Below are 20,919 nucleotides of genomic sequence, written 5' to 3'. Positions count from 1 at the left end.
GACAGAGGCACTGCAAAACTGTTCAATCCTCAATAACTGCAAATACATTTAGGGCACATTCAGACATGGCGGAATGGGTACTGAATTCCGCTGCGGACAGTCTGCAGCAGCTGTTTTTTTTACATTTGTTTCTATACATTTTTAGGAAAACTTAGTTCAGACGTTGCGGAAAATAACGGTGCGGAAATCAGGCTGCGGTGCAGAATTTTCCCTCCGCAGCATGCTCATTACATTGCGGAGAAGCGGAATTTCACTGTGGTCTTCAGCCTTTGCAATGCAAAAACTGAAATCTGTGGAAAGTCCGCTGTGATATCTGCAACGTCGGAATTACCTGTCAAATATGCAAATGTTGCTGCAGATTCGTTGCGTAATTGCCCCAAATCTGCAGCAACATTTGCAGCGGAAAAATTCCGCCACATCTGAACATGGCCTTAGGCTGAAAGTATGTCAATTCTGTAAGCTGTTCCATAAAATCATCTAGACAGGAGGTCTTGTCAAGCACATGGACATGTCCTGTGGCTTTGCTTGCAGTATTATTTCAAAGAAACAGGTCAAACATACCGTAAAAGTGTGTTCTACTAATCCAAAAAAAGATCTAGTCTATGAAAAGCATGGCTATATTATGGTCCTCAGCCACACCCTAGAACTTCTATATTGCCATCTATAGGTGATGTATTAAAGCTCCCATAGACTTGTAGGTGATGTATTTATTACAGCTCTGTACAACTGGGAAGCTTGTATAGAGCAATACAGCTGTGCAGATGAGCCCTTTAATGTAAATTGTAACCTGTATTATATTAGCGTGCGAGGCAAGTTTTTAGGACATTGCCCCAAATGTGATTTTTAGTGTCCCAGAAACTCCAGGTGATGTTTTTCAGTGGTCAAACATCTTTCGCCCTGTTGGCCCTTCTCCTAGGCTGCACGAGAAAGGTCACAACTACCTGAGGATTTCAGGCTCAAAGCAGTTGGCATTTTTTTAAGTCTCAACCCATTGTCAGTGGGTTGAAAATGCTTGCAATAGTCCCCATGCACACAACCATATTTTCATCTATCCCGAAACAGTTTCATGGCCATCCGCAACTTATCGGTATATGCGAAACGCTATCCGCAATTATGGCCCGTAGCGTATCTGTATTTGATCCGTATATAAGGATCCGTGAAAAAAAAAATGGAGGCTGCAAATTAGGTCACCAATGTTGACTCCATAGAAGCTTCTATGGGAGCTTCCATGCCGTAGTTACGGACAAGAATAGGACAAGTTCTATAATTTTTTCAGCACGGACACCCATCCAGAAAAATACAAAAAGGTGTCCATGGCCAATAGAAATGAATGGGTCCGTAATTACAGATGAAAAATACGGTCGTGTGCATGGGGCCTAATGTGGAATTTAAGTTGAGAGCCCCAATAGGGACAGGGACTGATGAGTGATCACAATTTCTGTCCAGTGCTGCAGAATATATTGGAGCCATAAAAATAAATAAAAATATAAAACATGAACAGTTTTGGGGTTTTACACTTTAAAGTTACTTTGCTAGGAGGGGCTCCTAAAACTATCTTTGTGATTACCCTTCATTGTAAAACGGGAATTATAGACTGGGATATTTACGCCAATACCAATCCTGATGATACATTAATAAATTGCACATTAAATCCAAATGCATTTTATTTTGGTAAATATGAGACTCTGCTTATAACAGACACTACAGATTCAGACATATGTTGTGGCTAGTTACTGATGGAGCTAGTAAACAGAACTGATGTGTACATGCCACAGCCTTTCAGTTAGAAGATCATGAGACAAATTTTCATACAAGAAAGTACAGTATTTATTTCCATCTGTGCATAAGCCGAGTTCAAATGTCAATTCGGAAGGGGCGAAAACAAACATGGTCTGTAAGCGGTGGGAAAAGGAGAGTTAGAGAGCAGGCTGCCACTGTGGCAAAGCAAACAGAAGTAATGGAGTTTTTTTCCTCAGCCGACTATATCCTTCAGTTTGCTGCCTGAACAAAATAAGCAGAAAGAAAATGGTGAGATAATTAACCTTTAATGCACAATGTGAACAAAAACACCTGCAAGTCAACTCAAGAAATTCATGAAATTGGTTATGCTTTCATTGCCATATGTGATTTTTTTTCAAGCGGTGCCACGTTTTTCATACTGCTATATGTACCTTCCAGAACAAAGAACTAAATTGACTTTGATAATATGTATCATTTTTGTAGAACCGGCCGTGACACTGGAGGGCCCTACACCACGTCTCTCCAAATTGGCACATAAGAGGGGGAGGCTGCAGAGTGTATGCGGTGCACTATAGTGATGCCAGAGTTCACGAGTGGCGTTCGTAAAAAGCACTAAAGTGGCAGATACTCATCATGAGAGCCCTTGCATGGCAATGCAAATTTATTGAACGGATGCTAAGTTATACAAAATTGCACCACTTTATTTAAGGCTTTTAAGTTTACATTTGGCCACCATAAAGCAGTTGTAGCATTAGGTTGGTCAATTGAGTTACTGTGGTTCCCTGCTGGATATATACACAATTTTTACACCCACACGTTAATGCATACAAAACAACAAGGCATTGATAAATAAACCAGCAAAAAAAAAATGGATTACTGCAACGCAGGCCTTGTGACCGATAACACAGGATTTAAAACTACGTCCCACATTCACATCCACTGGACTCTTCCACCATTTAACAACGCAACCAAAACAATACACATGGGAATCCACCACTGACAGGAAAAGGTACTAAATCTGTATTATTTGGTATTACATATGCATGAGCAAGCAAGGGGAAAGACAAGGGCTCACAGTGAGAATCTACAGCTGCAGAAGCATGGAAATGATTTACAAAATATTGATAAATCATAAAAAAAAGAACTCTTAAAATATACACTTGTTGTAGACCCCCACGTATTACACATCTATAAACAATTGTCCCTATTTAAAGAGTGGGGAAATGGAAACACTGGAGTAATAAAAAGAAAGCAACAGATAAATGTCCCTCCAAAGAGATCTCAAAAGGCAGAATGTTCAACCAAGACAGACTATGAGAAATACATTTATTGTAATGACTCCTCTGCCTCCAGACAGGTGCAATACAAGTCTCCACAGGATTCCCTAAAAATGAATGAAGGAAGAAAGGCAAAAACCATAGTCGTGAGAAACACTTTGTGCAACACAATAGATGCTGCTCTTGTATTTCTTTAAAGGAAGGAAAAAATATATATAGTTACAAGAAGTTACAAATACCAAAGATGCAAGGTCATCGGGAGTAGTCTATAGAGGAGCTCTTTGGACTTTCTCGTTTAGTAAGCTAAAATAGTGGTGCTTTTCATTGTACACTCCGATAGAAAGGAAGGGCGTGTGAAAGAATACAGTACACGTTTTTGGACGTGTGAAAACATTGCTGAGTGAACAATGTCTCTGTTAACAGTAATACTGGATGTGGGCTCTGTTGTTCCCAGTTGCATACGTAAAGAACATCTCAAAGCAGGCATCTTTCTTGTGACTTTAGGAGGGGATCTGATGGTGCACAATCTGAACTTGCAACTTCCATCCATATAGCAAAGGGTACCACCACAGGAAAGTCCATTGGAGTTGTTGACAGGATAATTGGAGTTGGAATGCTGGCACTGTTGTTAGACAACAGTTCTTCAGACCTGAAACAAGAGACAGAATTAGTGAGTACACCATTTACAGAGATGTAGCTGGTTTGTGATGTACAATCTGTACAAGTGAGAACTCCAAACCAAGAAGACAGATTGCCCTCCAATATAAAACTAGTGCAGACAATTGATTGAGGGGTTGCACAAGGCAAGCTTTCGGCTGCTCTAAATTTAATACAACGGCCATTGTCACCTACCGTTAGGTTTTATAGACGTTACATTAAAATGTATACGTACACATCATGTTTAGTGTCTACGATCGCCATATATGCCAGGAAAATCTCCTGATCCATATGGTGGTATACATAATCTACAGGTCCACATATTTTTTTTTTGTAAATCACATATTTTTTTTATTGGAGTTTCAAAATTAGACAATGCAAAACATAGCATACAAAACCTTTCCCTAACCCTCCCCCAGGCACCGTCCAGGTCCACATATTTAAAAAAATGTACACTGCGCAGTGTCCAACTGTATGGAAAAACCACAGCAAACTATGAATTCCTATATAGTGAAGTCAGTGGAACATCCTGGAGCTGAATTCCCAGCCAGAGCTTTGCTGACGAAGAAGCCCCTGACATCACTACCCATACATGGATAGTGAAGTCAGGCTCCTCCTGTAGAGGAATCACCAGCCAGAGCGTCGGCAATGCTCTGGCTGGGCATTCCACTCCTAGAGGGAGCCCCAATGGTGCCATCTACAAGGAGGGGGGTTGGCGTGGCACCACAAGGGAGGGTGGGGCTGTGTGGCACTACCTAGGTGGGGGGCTGTGTGGCACATTCTACAGGGGGAACTGCGGCACTATCTACAGAGGGCACTAAATATATGGGTGTGCAAAATGAGGGCCTAACTTCTATATGGGGGCACAACGTTTTCTGCCACTGTACTGCTGCCGCGAGTTCCCCCGCAAAGGGGCCCACTAAGTCTGTGTCGCCCAAGGGCCCACATAAACCTGGAGCCGGCCCTGCATTAAATGCTCTAGTAATTTCAATATTGCCTTTAACGATTTTCACCCCAAGAACATACAAGAAAATGTTGCATAGTTGGGATAGTAATGAGGGAAGGGATTAAAAGGATTCCTATAAAATGTTTACGCTGATCTGTCTTAATACTTTGCGACCATGATAAAGGGCAGCATATTACATAGGCAAGTCTAATCTACTGTTCGCCTAAATGGCACAAATAAATATTCAGCTAATAGCCGGTGACAAAGAATACAGTGGACTAATAGGTATAAGTACGATGTATTCATGAGTGAGAGCGCTTCCCTCACCCCTCCTACAAGTGTATCTGCATGTATACATGGCGGGCATCAATCACTGCTGAGAGGATATGCATACAGTGTACTCATAGTTATAGTCTGTTAGCCGCTATTGGCCAAATAAAAAAAGTGCCGTTTCGGCTAACGGTAAAGCAGTCTTCTCCCTTTAAGCTGAAGGTATAATGTAAAACCAGACAAATTGTTCACACTCATGAAATGCAGATTGGCAGCTCGTAATGACCTGTACATGCATTAAATAACCTTACAAACAAGCACAGAATGATTAATAAGGAGTCACTAGAGTGCTCATCCAGTCATTGTTTTCATCAGATGATGGACACATTCAGCTATACCAAAGTGCAGGGAGTATGTATGTTAGTTTCTCTGAAATACATGAGCAACAGGTTATCATTTAGACAGGCCATACGCTCTTTATAGATGTTGGACAAACAATCGTTTGGCCGACAGCTATTCCTCCTGACTCTCCCATATATGTCTGCTGGTCCGGGACGCTGCAATACAAATTAGAGGTTTGGCCGGTCACTCAAACTCGGCGGGTTCAGCCGATATACATCTAATGTGTATGACCAGCTTCAGACATCCCATTTCCACATGCCCTATTAGAGGAGATGGATGTCACAAGGATCAAAATCTACGTGTCATTACTGTCAGACCAAATTTTACAACCACAGATGCGTATGAAGGCCTTATTGTCCAACTGATGAGTACATGACGTTTGTATAACATTAAAATATGGCGGAGGTAGATCTGGATAGGGAAATTGGCTATCACTTCAAGTCCATTCAGCCACTGGGTTGACAAACTAAGTAGAATATCTTTACTAAGTCAGCACTAAGTAATTGCCCCCAAGGAGAAGAATATAGACCTGAAAGGATAGTAGGATGTCCATACTCTATCTGGAGTCCATTGTTTAAATTGATGAGAGTTTATATACAAAATATGTGAACTTTTACCTGGCTCAGAGCTACAGCACATCTGTGTATTAAAGCAGCCGACATGTTGACTTTTTGCGTGCCTTGCCCGGTACAGGAGTTTTTCTGTTAATTTGTCGCACAAGATCATAAAAAATCTGTGAATGGAAACATTCCAAATGTAAGGAGAGCATAAATTAATTCACAGGGAAAAATACATACAAGAACTGGATTGAGTTCACTATGCTTAGGGTTAGTGGTATGGTATAAGCAGTATGTAAGTTTATAAAGATTCCTTATTCACCGCAGGCTTTTATATGTATTGTCGCACTTTCAAACATGGACTCATCTTAAGTTTGTGTTTTTTTGGATATTTTTTCTCAAAGCAATTAAAATAGAGCAAAAGTTTTACTTGCATGCAATGCTATCAAAATCAAGATAATCTTTATTGGACTAAGTAGATACACAGCGCTGTGAAAAATTATTTGACCCTCGTCAGTTTTCTTCTATTTTTGCTTATTTGTCAGATTTAAAGGCTTCAGATGATCCAACTAATTTTAATATATAAGATAGACAACATTAATTGTTAGTCTTGGGGGTCACCTAGAGGTTTTTTGGCAAATGCGAGACGATCCTGTGTGTTCCTTTTGGTCAGCAGTGGTTTGCGCCTTACAACTCTCCCACAGATGTCATTTTTGCCCAATATCTTTCTTATTGTGGAATCGTCTACATTCGTTGATGTGACTGGGAATGTTCACTGTTCCAAGATTTTTCTTGTGGATAATTTCTCTCGCTGAGGTTCGCTGGAATCCCAGAGCCTTAGCAATGGCTTTGTAACCCTGGTAGATTTCAATGACTTTGCTTGGCATCTGTATTTGAATCTCCTTAGAACGTGGCATCGTGTGCAGTTTTCTGGGACCCTGTAGCCTGTTTCACATTGCCAGACAGCTTCTATTTAAGGGATGTTTAGATTCAACAGGTCTGGCAGTAATCATGACTGAATGTGGCTAGTGAAATTGGTTGTCAATTGAATTTGGTTAACTGGTTGATTTAGTAGCTGAGGGTGCAGTTTCTTTTTCACATAGGGGCAGGTAGAGCTGTACAGCATTTTTCCTTCAATAAATGAAATAATTAAAAAAAGCATTTTGTGTTTACTTGGGTAATCTTTGTCGAATATTAAAAGTAGTTTGATGATCTGAAACATATGCAAAAATGGAAGAAATTGGACAAATACATTTCACAGCACTGTATATGAACAGAAGATAACCAATAGAAGACCGTACAAGGAAAGCCAAACTGGATGCTTATTAATAGCTTAATCCACCAACTGAGCTGCAGTATTTGGCCTAGTACAGGTATACGGATTACTCTGGACAAGTTATATTTTTTATTGCAGGTTTTTGACAGATGGTAAATTATGCTCATTAGGGAATGACGACCTTATGAGAACACATCAAAACTCGAACATAATTCACTATAAAGACAGAATTAAACCTACCTCATTGACATTAATCTTGGACTTAGCAGAAGATTCCAGGAATGCACAATTGTTCCACTGTCTTGCTAGATTTTGCCCCTGTTCCTTGCCAACAACCCTTTCATCTTCCAAGTCACATTTGTTCCCAACCAAAATCATCGGCACCTAGACATTAGAACACTGGTTAGAAATTCCACCTTACAATGTTTACAGCATCATAGTAGACCACACAAGTCCAGACTAGGTTTACTGGTTAGATGCTCTCTGATCTAAAAAGTTCAGCTTACATACATAGCTCAAGTCCCTTCTTAGAGAGGGAAGCCATACAGGTAATATAAGAAAGTTACAGAATTGGTTTTTAGCAGGGATTTACGTATTGATCTAGATCACTGCACATAAAAAACTTGACTTTTGCTTCCTTTACGGTCATATGCAAATATAAAAAGTATCAGAAGGCCAAGAGATTACATCCCCCATACTTGGCATATAGTCTTAGCGAGGAATCTGCACTTGCATGCAAAGGCGGCTGCGAAGGACATTCAACAAGAAGTATAAAGTAGCATGGATACAGAGTATTCCTATTAATATGAAAGAGATGCTAAGTGGTTAGGCTAACCATGCGGTCTATTGTTGTCACTGCCTTGTATATTAAGAAATATTTGCAGTGCAGGAAAAACCAGTCCAGATCTAAAATATATTTTAGACTTAACAACTTTTTGTTAAATATAAAAGGTAGCCCCATATTATTTTAGAGCACCATTCACTTCCAAGGTGCTCTACATGTGAAATACAGAAAGGTTTAAATACATAACATGACGATAAAAACAACAAGAGCAATAAACATGAGCTTACTGAATGACCGACTGGTACAGAAGGAGAGAGGACCCTGCCCGTTAGGGCTTACATTCTACAAGGGAAAAGGGAAGGAGACAGTAGGGTAGAAGCGCTTCATCCGGTAGAGTAGTGGCATCAGGGTTATTGTAGGCTGTGAGCTTATCTGAACAGGTAGCTTTTCAGGTTGCTTTTGAAGGTTTGGATGGTAGGAGAGTCTGATGTGTTGGGGCAGAGAGTTCCACAGTATGAAGGATGCACAGGAGAAATCTTAAAAGACGACGATGAGAGGAGCAGATTAGAGCAGAGCAAAACAAAGTCTTGTGAGGACTGGAGATTAAATGTTGGCACGTATCGGGAGATTAGGGCAGAATGGAGGGGACAGGTTGTGAACAGCCTTGCGCGTCATTGTTAGTATTTTGAAATGACGTCACTGGGCAACAGGTAGCCAGTGAAGGGACTGGCAAAAGGAGATACACAGAGGAACGAGGAGAAAGGTGGATTAATCTGGCAGTGGAGTGAAGGATGAATTCGAGGGTGCAAGAGTGTTAGAGGGGAGGCCTCGAAGGAGGATATTGTAGTAGTCTAGGAGAGATATGATGAGGGCATAGTTTAATATAATTCCCAACTGATGTACATGTCTGAAAAAGGTGGGTGCAGTTTGTGACAGGAGAAAGGAAAGGGGTTGTCATGACCGTACATTGCAACAGCTCTTCAGTGCTCTCCATTATAGAATACAGGCAATGCAAAAGGTGCTAGAAAAGCAGCCATGGGGAATTTGATTTCCCTGCGACTGCTCGCTCCTATAACACATTCACTCTTACACAAAAAGGAATTATATAGGGTACTAGTTTCTCTGTAGCGAAGAGCAGACAGACATACACCTCGCTTATCACAATATGTAACGTTAACAAAAATATATTTTTCATTTTGTGTGTTAATATGTACATTTAACAATACTAAGGCTATGTTCACGTCAGCGTTGGGCTTCCATTCGACCTTTCCATCGAAGGACATGATGAACTGCAAGCCTAATGGAAACCATAGCTTCTGTTTGCATTACCGTTAATTTCAATGTTAATGCTTCCGTTGCAGTTAGTTTCCGTGAAGTTCCAGTTTTTTTGCGGAAACAATAATGTAGTCGACTACGCTAAGGTTTCCGTCAAACACGGAAACCATATGAAATGGAAACAAACGGAAACCAACTGCAACGGAAGTATTACCATTGAAAATCAACGGTAATGCAAAGAGAAGCTATCGTTTCCATTCATTCCTTCGATGGAAAGGTCAAACGGAACCAATGAACGGAAGCCCAATGCTGATGTGAACAGGCCCTAAGAAATAAAAACTATATCAACAAGAACAGCTCTGTGCATATTCAATGTGCTTATGAGAGGATGTGGCAACACTAGTTAAACTGATCATGTAGGAAAATAACAGTCCTTTATGACTTCTTGGGAAACTACGACAAATGTAAAAGGCTCGCTATAGAAAGACCAAGGACCAGTCCGACATTTCTAACTATCGATGACTACAGAACGAGTTCATGTGCAATATGGCTTAAAGGGTATGATGTGAGAGACATGCCACCTCCTGTTCAATGTAAACACAATTATTAACGTTGCTTTTTTTTTGTATTGCACTCCGATAATAAAGTGGCTTTTCTGTGAGTATTAAAATTCTAGCAATATAATGCTCTATGTACAAAGCGGCTATGAGCAACAAAGTGGAAAATCCTTATATACTTTAAGGTAAGCTTGAATAGAACTGCAGAGAAGTAAATCTCATCAATATGGAGAAAAAAAGATGAAGTAGTTCCTCCCACACAGTGCTTGGGTGCAGACCAGAAGAGAGAATATGCTGGGCAGTAATGAATTCAGACTTGTCAGTCAAGCCAATCTTTTGTTAAATAGGTCACACCCAAAAGTCCTTGCTGAAATATGCTGAAGAGGAATTAAAACAGATGACGTGACCTTTGTTAGCAAATTTTGAGTTTGAGAAGAGAAGGCCAGCTGAAAGGATACTGCAGGGAAAACTACGCAGATATACAGATGAACAGTACATGATCTGCAGTTATACAACATAAAGGAAGGCCATATTTGCTGTATATTGACTTCTAGTGGTACATGTACAATCCTATCTTTAACTAGATATAATGTAAAAACCAAAGTGACAATACACAAATTAAATCTAAATGTTTCATTCGTTCTAGAAATAAACCAACTGAGAACCAAAATGTGTACACTCACACATGGTGCAGGGTGCGCGCCACACACTCACACAGGGTGCGCGCCACACTCACTTACACATGGTGCAGGGTGCGCGCCAAACGTAGGTTGTTTTGTCCACATTTCAGGCCATTATATTTGTTGTCTGGTTTCCATGTTAAATATCTATCCTATAAGACTGTAAAATGGTATGCTGGGAACAAAAAGGTATTGGTTTGAAGAATAAAAATAGTTAGCCTAAGTGTGAAGAAAACCGTGAAGTGAATTCAAGTAGAATACTGTGTTGTTGGAAATTGAAGTGTTTATTAACTTTACTGAAGACATGGGGGGGGGGGGGGGGGGGGGGTGTTTAAGAACGGCGTTTCATATTCCCTGAAACATGCTGAAATTGTACCCGATTTACTAAAGGCGCTCGCCTCTTAATAAATTAGGCGCATTTCTGGCTGTGTGCCAGAAAGTCAAGTCCATAGCTGCCCTAGATTTGTGCTACAATTTGCGGTAGGTTTTGGCGTAGAGCCATGGGCGGCCTGCCCCTTTTTGATAAACCCTGTCCACTTTTTTCAGAAGTGGTAGAGGTAGCTTAAAAATAAAAAGTTACAATTTTTGAGCAAAAAGCAAATTTTTGCACAGACAGCGACTTTTCTATGCCAGAAAACTGCCGTAGAGTATTTAATAAACTTACCCCATTGTAAACATACCTAAAACAACTCTAATAAACACTATTGTTGGATTGGGCTACATTTGCTTTATATGAAACTTAAAAGGGGTTATCCCATGAAATACATCCACAGGATAGATAATATATTATCACTGGGGGGCCCACCACAGGGAGCCCAACCGATGACTAGCACAGGGAAACGGAAACAGTCCCTCTACGACGTCTATATGCTCTAATAGGACATAAGGTTTTTTCTACTGATTACCTATCCACAGGGAAGGCCATCAGTATATGATGGGTGGCGGGCCAACAACCGGACAGCGCACTGTTCAGCTGTTCCGGCTGTCCCCAGAACCAATACAGTGGTCGGTGCCAGAAGCAGAAGGCTCCAACCACTGTATAACGGCCGTGATGAGTAACTGCGGCTCTGCTCCTATTCACTTGAATAGGAGTAGCTGAAGTACTGCAGTACAGCCTCTATACTGTAACCGAGCCTTCTGCTTCCGGACCTGACCCCTGCATATCTTCCGGCGCCGGAGGTAGCCGGAACAGCTGATCGGTCCGAGATCGGGGTGTAAGACCCACTTCGATCATATACTGATAACCTATAGGTCATCAGCATAAAAACCAGCTCTGAACCTGGACAACCCCTTTAAGTTCTAATTGCAGAGTGAAATGTGAATATCTTCGTGCCCACTAGATGAGGTGAACTCAATACAACCTGCATTCTAATGTATACAAATACTCCCAATAGCAGGCTGCAAAGTTTTTTTACATTAACCAGGACATATGAAAAACAAATGCAACTCAAACCCCTAATACAGTGCTAAAAGAAAATATTTTAGGTATACAAACATTTTACACTAATTCTATAGACCTAAGTTATAAGAGGAAAAAAAAGGCAATACATGGTGTAGGAGGTGTGAAATATAATGCCGACACAGGGGTAACACATATAGTAAGATATATAGGAAATGTTCTGGAGCTTCACACATGGATCAGACTTTAGAGGTTAGATATGTAGAAAGACACCACTACTGAAAGTGATAGAAGAATGTTGTTACATGACGACAAGTGATGAGCCGTGGATTACGTGGTAATGTGATGGTATAAAGCAAGATGGCACTACATATCTGCCTATCCTTTTGGTGGTAACTTGCATCCACCCCAAAGAGGGGGATGAAAAGGTGTGTGACCAAACCTATCCGGGACGAATTCCATTATCGCAGTCCGTGTGTAGGCTGTGTGACGCAGAACATGTTGTACCAGTTCGGGATAGACAGGCGGACTAAGCGCAGTCATTAAGTGAGGAAGATATCGCAATTACTAGCATGTTCACTTTCCTTTTGTACCTATGTATCGGTTAGGAACATTGGCATTTTCTGGCCTTAATCATTTTGAATGCTGAATAAAATTCGCATGAGTGAAAACAAGTTTCTATGAAGCTTATGTGGCTCCCAGCGACAAACACTTTTGAAATATGCAGGACCCAGATAGCTTTGGGATTATTACACCCCAACGGTCAGCAGCATAGCACTTACATCATCAGTGTCTTTGACTCGGAGGATTTGTTCTCGGAGGTCCTGTAAATCATTAAATGTAGACTGTGCAGTTATGGAGTACACTAATGCAAAGCCTTGTCCATTCTTCATATAAAGATCCCGCATCGCTGTGAATTGTTCCTGTAGAAGAATAAAAATACAGGTTACACAATAGAGTATGCAGTCTTATTATTACGTTCCAACATTTTCCATGATGCCACATGAGGTTAATAAATAGAGAAGCAAAAAGCACGGTGCCACATGGTGCAGGTCAACAGGGCTAGAAAAGAGTAGAGAATGTAGTTTGTTATGCTCACCACGTAGAGGTTTGATACAGGCAATGAGTAAATCTACTGGTGCTGCTGCCAGGATCCAAAACCGGTAAACCGAGCGGTCACCGCTAATTCGAACACATAGGGTAGTGAAAAAAGGGAGGATCCTATAGGGCGCTGCTGCGTGGCTGTAGTAGATAGTCAATAAGAAATGTATAAATAGATATTTATTGAAAACATAAGTGGCTACACGTTTCAATGCTGAACTAGCGTCTTCCTCAGGCCTGAGGAAGACGCTAGTTCAGCGTTGAAACGCATAGCCACTTATGTTTTCAATAAATATCTATTTATACATTTCTTATCATCATTGACTATCTACTACAGCCACGCAGCAGCGCCCTATAGGATCCTCCCTTTTTTCACTACCCTATGTGGCCACATGAGGTTGAACTTCATTAATATTTATCTTTTGCATTCAGTTCGGTTTGCCAGACCCATATCCTTTATCACAGTCATCACTAAGATCAATACCACAAATAGGTAGACGACCAAAAAGGTATTATTTAAGTAAACTTTTCATGACGGCAGGATCGGTTTACAAACAGGACTGTGACATTTTGTTACATCGACTTCCTAGAGGATTAAAAAGGAGATAAACGTGACACATACCGTTCCTGCCGTGTCTAAAATTTCGAGCATGCATTGTTGACCGTCAACTTCAACTTGCTGTAAAAACAAAAAGATAAAAATATACGTTAGCCCATGATAAATATAACCTACAAAGTCAGTATGGGTGTGTAGGTGTAGATATCGAATCTGTGCCATATAAAGATGCTGATGAGGAATATGAATGATAATACACATTACCATTTAATGTACTTCGCTTACAGAGGTTCCGTACGGATATTTTCCTGAGTGTGAACGCGGTATAAAATACTCTATTCAAATGTATTTCTGGCGGAATGTGAGTGAATTCTGTTGGGATTTAAACACTGAGAACACACCCAAATACTGTGAACACGGCCTTACTGAACACATGGATGCAATGAGCTTCCATATAAAATATTGCAGAATAAGGAGCAACTTCCTATTGAAAAATCTCAGTCTTCCAGGATAGATCTCTGCTACCGTTTACTTCTGTGTGGGAAAGAGAACAACATCATTTTTTAGGTACCCTGGCTTTCAAGAAACTGCAGTGCAGATATCATTCACTCTGCGTGAGCTCAAACAACTTGCACTGCAGACAAGCAGATGACTAGCAGACAGCAACCACCACAATAGAAACTACCTATTTCCAGGTCCGCTTCCTTTTATATCCCAGAACATCTCAGGTCACTACCATACTAAAGGAGAACGGATTTTACTTTCGGATTAAAGAATTTTATTTTTTCTTTATATGATTATGTGGAACGCCATCTTGCCTGAGCTGCTGCTCTGAGCTGTGAACAGCAGTTAGAGATCTGCTTGACAGCAGCCACATAGGCATAAGAGACCTCAGTCAGAAAACAACCCATTGACTCCTATGGGAGAGTGTTCAGGTAATGCTCTGGTGACCTGTACAGAGGTCACTGTGCACGGAGGGGGGGAGATGAGATGTTCCGTCACCTATTGTCAATAGTGCGATCCTTTGCTTTTTATATATATACATAGCGCTCAGCAATAACATTAAAACCACCTGCCTAATATTGGGTGAGTCCACCTCGAGTCACCAAAAACAGCTCTGACCTATCAATGCATGGACTCCACGAGACCTCTAAAGGTGTCCTATGGTATCTGGCAACAAGATGTTAGCAGAAGATCCTAGAAGTCCTGTAAAATGCAAGATGGGGAAAGGACTTGTTTTTCCAGCACATCCTATCGGATTGAGATCTTGAGAATTTGGAGGCCAAGAACTCCTTGTCATGTTCCTCAAACCTTTCTTGAATAATGTTTGCAGTGTGGCAGGGTGTATTATCCTGCTGAAGGAGGTCACTGCCATCAGGGAATACCGTTGCCATGAAGGGATGTACTCGGTCTGCAACAATGTTTAGGTAACTGGCACATGCCAAAGTAACATCCACATGAATGCCAGGACTCATGGTTTACCCGCAGAACATTGCCCAGAGCATCACACTGCCATCGACTGGCTTGCCTTCCTCTCATAGTGCACTCTGGTTCAATCTTCACAGGTAAGCGAGACACGCACCTAGCCATCCACATGATGTATAAGAAAAAGCGATTCCTCAGACCAGGCCACCTTCTTCCATTTCTCCATGGTCTAGTTCTGATGCCCACCTTTCTATCTAGCCAGTTTTAACTTTTTCAGCAATTGTGTCCTACAGGAGCTCTTCTGTGGGATCGGACTGGACAAGTAACCTTTGCTCCCCATATGCATTAATAAGCCTTGGGCGCCTAGGACTATTGCCAGGTTCACCGGTTGTCCTTCCGTGGACCACTTTTGGTAGGTACTAACTACTGCATATCGGGAACATCAAACAAGACCTGCTGTTAATGAACATTATTCATTTAACCTGTCAGTGGTTTTAGTGTTACGGCTGAACAGTTTAAGGGAGCCAATACACTATGCGGCCAAGCCGCAGAGCCCAGAAACGTTGCGGTGGTTTTTGGATCATTTGGAATTGTGCAGGTTAAGCACACTGAAACCATAAGCTTTACCCATAGAGGCCATGCGGCTGAATACCCTATCGCAAATCGCAGTAAAACAGAGTTTAGTTTTGCTGCGCATTTCTCGGCTGTGCAGGCACTACCGCGGCTCACCGCATTTTATTCGGCACCCAAAGTGTTACCCTTCATTGCAATGCTGCCCTGTGATAAGGATATGAAAAGCGATCTCTACAAAAGATGAATAGTCAGCCTACTGTAAGAGTGACTAGTCAGTATGAAAATCGCAATATTTTAGATCCCTTATATTTTTCTTAATAAAGTGACATGGAAAACAAAAACTTTTGTTTAGGTACGGTTTGTCCTTACATAAGCCAACTACTGTCTAGCTAATGTCCAGCAACTGTACATGACGCTTATTTTGGGGAAGGATAAAATGTCACTTGCAGTAAGAATGATGCACAAGCACTGTCCCACCAAAGCTGCAGGCTATGGAAGGCCATCGCAATACTTTGCAGGAACTGCTGACAGGAATGTTTTCCTACTTTGACTGTATCTGTGCAGTGGAGCTTGAATGGAAACAAATGAAGCGGTAATTCTTCATAACACGTATGTATTAAAATATTAGAATACACCTATATGTGGAATTCATTGAGCACACTAAAAGGCTACAAAGAAAGTCAAAAGCGAGTCGCATCTGCATAAGAATTCAAGTCACTGTGTAGCGCGAACATCAAAGGACTTGAGGTATTGCTTTCTATTATAATGCAAGTCAGATCTAATTAATAATAAATTCCAAATATACTACATGGAGACTTACAAAAAAAAAGTATATATAAGTGAGCAGTGTGATACAACTTTTCTGACTGAATAAAAAAAAACCTGCATAGCAATTGAAGGCGTACAGAGGTACAGTAAGGACACTTTTATTGGTGCCGTATTACAGCGCCATACAAAATAAAAAGTAAACACTAAGAGGTAGTCATCATCATAGCTAACCTTTCTGTAAGAGTCTTCTATTGTGGGGTCATATTTTTCAACAAAAATCCCTTGGACAAACTGGACAGTCTGTAAAAGCAAAAACAAGAAAGGTGATTCAAGGGATAGGAAAAGCAAACTTCATGAGGAAGAAAAGTTTCATAATGGAATAATACATTTGGAGTAAGTAATTTTGCCAATTTTGTTAGGCCCTGTTCACATCTGCGTTGGAGGCTACGTTAGGGGCCTCCGTCGCAGTATCCACAGAAAATACCGGAAACAAAAGCGCAGAATGCTGGACTATTGTGTTCGGTAAATCCACAGACTCCCGACGTAAACCATTAAAGTTACGTTGGGCACCCATTGTCTCAGTTGTTCATCGGAGCCTGCAATTCCGGCATTTTCATTGTTCTGCCCCTTTGGTGGAGCAGAACGGAATGCCAAACACAGATGTGAACAGGGCCTTACTGATGATTTCATACATAACCCTAATAACAGAAATGAAACCGGTAAGCATGGTAACAGACAATTTTTTGGACTTTGTTAACTTGAAGGCCTGTTCAAGTCGCGTTTCTATCATTCGTACATGCTAAATGTGTCCATAGAGCTCCATTAGCCAGACAGATGGACAAAGGAGTGTCCCTTTTAGTCTTCATCAGGCTGGTATACATCGGTTTACCTTTTTATTAAAGGAGGGAATAAGGCCTAGTTCACATCTGTGTTGGAGGCTACGTTAATACCGGAGCTGAAAATACCTGAAACAATAGCTCAGCATGCTACGCTATGGTTTCCAGTAAAACTATGGAAACTTCGACGGAACCCATTAAAGTCAATGAGTTCCGTTGGCTGCCGATCGGGTCTGCCGTGCAACGGGTACGGCGCTTCCGATATTTCCATTGTTCTGCTTCTCTGACAGAGCAGAACCAAGGAAAACCGAACACAGGTGTGAATCTATACTGATGTAGTATACTGTGCTATTTTATCCTGAAGGATCATGCAAAAAAAAAAAAATAAATTATTATATTGCGCGGTAAATGTTTTTTAAACATGGGAGCTTCTCCAGGACCGGAATCCCTAGGAAGAGCATCAGGTAGCGCTTGGCCTGGCCATGGGGCAGCCGCTGACGTCACTGTCCATATATGGACAGTGCTGTCAGGGGCTCTCAACTAAGGAGTCCCAGCCATAGCACCAGTAGTAGCCGAGGACTCCGGGACTGGGACTATAAAAGGACAAAAATGAGATGTAAACAGGCCCAAATGCCACAAAACACAAGTCAAGCTTTTCCCGGCCTGTAGTGACTGACTACAGAGTACAATAGTTTACATTTAGATGCACAGCATTACGTAGGCTTGTTGCACACTTGTAAATGAAGACACTAAATACTCTATGAAACCATATCCCTCATTCTGTTCTATACAACATACAATAGCCATTACTGTGCTGCATGAAGCAGATGCAGGTGGCGGGTGATAAATAGCTTATGTGCCACTTTTCCCATTACAGAGTCATAGTCTTGTATTATCCAATGGACTGACTATGCCGTCCATTGAACTCCGTCCAGGAGGCCTTGAAAACTAGTACAAACAGATTAAGTACACAGGAAATCTCACTTCTCCCATTAATGGTGTCACAGACTGTTCTAAGCTTATCTAAATGTCTCTGGAAGAAGCAGTGCAACATCTGCCCTTTCCCATTAGCAGTGCAGACGTAATAAGCAATATGTTATTAATCCATCCAGAATCAGAGAAAAAGGCACACCGTGGCTATGGAACAGAGAGAGTTTAATGAGGGCTTGTTCACATCTGCCTCGATTCCAGTATTTAACGGACAAAATAGTGCAGCATGCTGAACTATTTTGTCTGGCAAATAGACGGACACTGACAAAAACTCAACAGAACCTATTATTGTCAATAGGTTCTGTCAGGTTCTGCTGGTGTCCGTCCCGTTTTTCTTTGTTTTGCTCCTATGATGGAGCAGAACAATGGAAAGCCATAACACAGATGTGAACAGAGCCTTAGCTGTACTAATGCACTTAATTTCATATAGCTTCACAGACTTATGAATAATAATGACCGGTTCACTGAAAAATACATAATTTCAGATGTGAACGACGCAATATATACACACGTGTATTTTTCATATGCAAATTTACCGTATGTCCAATTATTGGACACAAGGGGATTGTGTTTCCAACGGGCTATGTAAGCTAAAATCAATACAGATCATCTTTACTTTGATCAGTGGCATATCCACAGTTGCAGCTAGGTTAATTGCAGGGGCATTGCTATAAGGGGGCACAGAGGATCCCAAGCCCTGGAGCCAGAAAGGGGTCAAATGTAAACTTACCACAGGAGTATAGAAGTACTAGAGTACAGTAGTACTAGAAAGGAGTCCTGAAAGATTCTGCATCGAAGCTACTCAGACAACAACCACCAAGATGGCTTGTGGCAGACATGCGGCATTGTGAGAAAAGGGACGCAGAGGTGGATAGAACTTCGTTTGTATGATCTAGTACTATCACCTCACTTTAAATTGCCTACGGTGTTTCCTTTTCAGTCATTACAGAAGTTCCAGATACATTAGGGAGGCATAGTAGAATGCGATAAGCCAGCCACAAAGATTAAAGAATGTGGAACAGTAAAAATTCTTAAAGGGGTTGTCCACCACCGGACAACTGATTACCCATCCACCGGATTGTTTATCAGTATATGATCTGTGGGGGTCCGAGACCCGGACCCCGCACCGATCAGCTGCTCCTATGGCCACCAGGCACCCGACGTCCATGCCGGAAGACTTTGGCTCCTGTCACAGAATAGTGGCTCAGCTGCAGCTCTGCTCCTATTCAGGTGAATAGGAGCAGAGCTGCAGTGCTAAGACTACCACTATGCAATGTACGGAGCCAACTGCTTCTGGTCGATAAATTCAGTATTTATTTGTGAAAAACACCAAACTTTCGAGAAAATGTGTAAAAATTAGCATTTTTCTTAATTTAAATGTATTTGCTTGTAAGACAGATAGTAATACCACACAAAATAGTTACCTGTGAGGCTGGGTTCACACGACCTATTTTCAGACGTATACGAGGCGTATTATGCCTCGATTTACGCCTGAAAATACGGCTCCAATACGTCGGCAAACATCTGCCCATTCATTTGAATGGGTTTGCCGACGTACTGTGCCGACGACCTGTAATTTACGCGTCGTCGTTTGACAGCTGTTAAAAGACGACGCGTAAAATTACAGCCTCGTCAAAAGTGCAGGACACTTCTTGGGGCGTTTTTGTAGCCGTTTTCTCAGACTGTATTGAAAAAAAGCTCCAAAAACGGCCGAAAAAATGGCGCGAAAACGGGGCGAAAAACGTGAGTTGCTCAAAAAAAGTCTGAAAATCAGGTGCTGTTTTCCCTTGAAAACAGCTCCGTATTTTCAGATGTTTTTGGCTCAGCGTGTGAACATACCCTTAACATCGCCCATATGTCTACTTTATATTTGCATTGTTTTTTGAACGTGCTTTTATTTTTCTAGGACGTTACAAGGCTTAGAACTTTAGCACCAATTTTTCACATTTTCAAGTAAATTTCAAAAGGCGATTTTTACAGGGCCAGTACAGTTTTGAAGTGGCTTTGAGGGCCATCTATATTAGAAACTCCCCATAAATTAGTCCATTTTAAAAAAAATGCAACCCTCAAAGTATTCAAAACAGCATTCAAAAAGTTTAACCCTTTAGGCGTTTCACAGGAATTGAAGCAAAATAGATGTGAAATTTACAAATTTCATTTTTTTTTGCCAAAATTAATTTGTAATAAAAAAAATTTGTACCATAAAAGGTTTTAGCCAAAAATTGCAACTACATATTTATTACCCCGATTCTACAGTTTTTAGAAATATCCCACATGTGGCCTCTTGGACTGAAACATGGACCTCAGAAGCAAAGGAGCACCTAGAGGATTTTGGGGCCTCCTTTTTTTGAGAATATATTTTAGGCACCAGGTCAGGTTTGAAGAGGCCTTGTGGTGCCAAAACAGTGGAAAGCCCCCAAGAGTGACATTTTGGAAACTACACCCCTCAGGAAAATTATCGAGGGGAATAGTTAGCATTTTAACCCCACAGGTTTTTTTGCTAAATTTATTGGAAATAGTCTGTAAAAGTGAAAATCCACCTTTTTTCTGAAAAAACTTAGAATTTTTAAAAGGAATAAATGGAGAAAAAGAACCACAACGTTTGTAAAGCCATTTCTCCCGATTACGGCAATACTCCATATGTGGTAATGAACTGATGTTTTGACCCACGACAGCGCCATTTGGATTTTGGAGCACAGATTTTGCTGTAATGATTTTCGGTGCCATGTCGTGTTTGCAACGTCCTGGAGGGACCAAAACAGTGGAAACCCCCCAAAAGTGACCACAATCCCTCAAGGAATTTTCCTAGGGGTATAGTTAGCATTTTGACCCCACAGGTTTTTTTGCATA

At 41.1% G+C, this 20,919-nt stretch overlaps 1 protein-coding gene across 1 annotated transcript in view; it reads right to left on the bottom strand.

The window, feature by feature from the left end:
* Positions 1-1,646: 1,646 nt before the first annotated feature.
* Positions 1,647-20,919, bottom strand: part of RAP1B (RAP1B, member of RAS oncogene family) — a 56,366-nt gene continuing 37,093 nt past the window's right edge. The window contains exons 3-8 of the mRNA XM_075856923.1: positions 16,475-16,543; positions 13,544-13,600; positions 12,603-12,743; positions 7,366-7,509; positions 5,910-6,025; positions 1,647-3,666 (exon numbers count right to left, since the gene is read on the bottom strand). Coding sequence (XP_075713038.1) covers positions 5,939-6,025; positions 7,366-7,509; positions 12,603-12,743; positions 13,544-13,600; positions 16,475-16,543 — 498 coding nt within the window. The 3' untranslated portion in view covers positions 1,647-3,666; positions 5,910-5,938. The remainder of the gene's footprint in view (positions 3,667-5,909; positions 6,026-7,365; positions 7,510-12,602; positions 12,744-13,543; positions 13,601-16,474; positions 16,544-20,919) is intronic.

Source organism: Rhinoderma darwinii, chromosome 3 (assembly GCF_050947455.1).
Source record: "Rhinoderma darwinii isolate aRhiDar2 chromosome 3, aRhiDar2.hap1, whole genome shotgun sequence".
Classification (NCBI taxonomy): Eukaryota; Metazoa; Chordata; class Amphibia; order Anura; family Rhinodermatidae; genus Rhinoderma; species Rhinoderma darwinii.
This window is presented reverse-complemented; position numbering and strand designations above follow the sequence as displayed.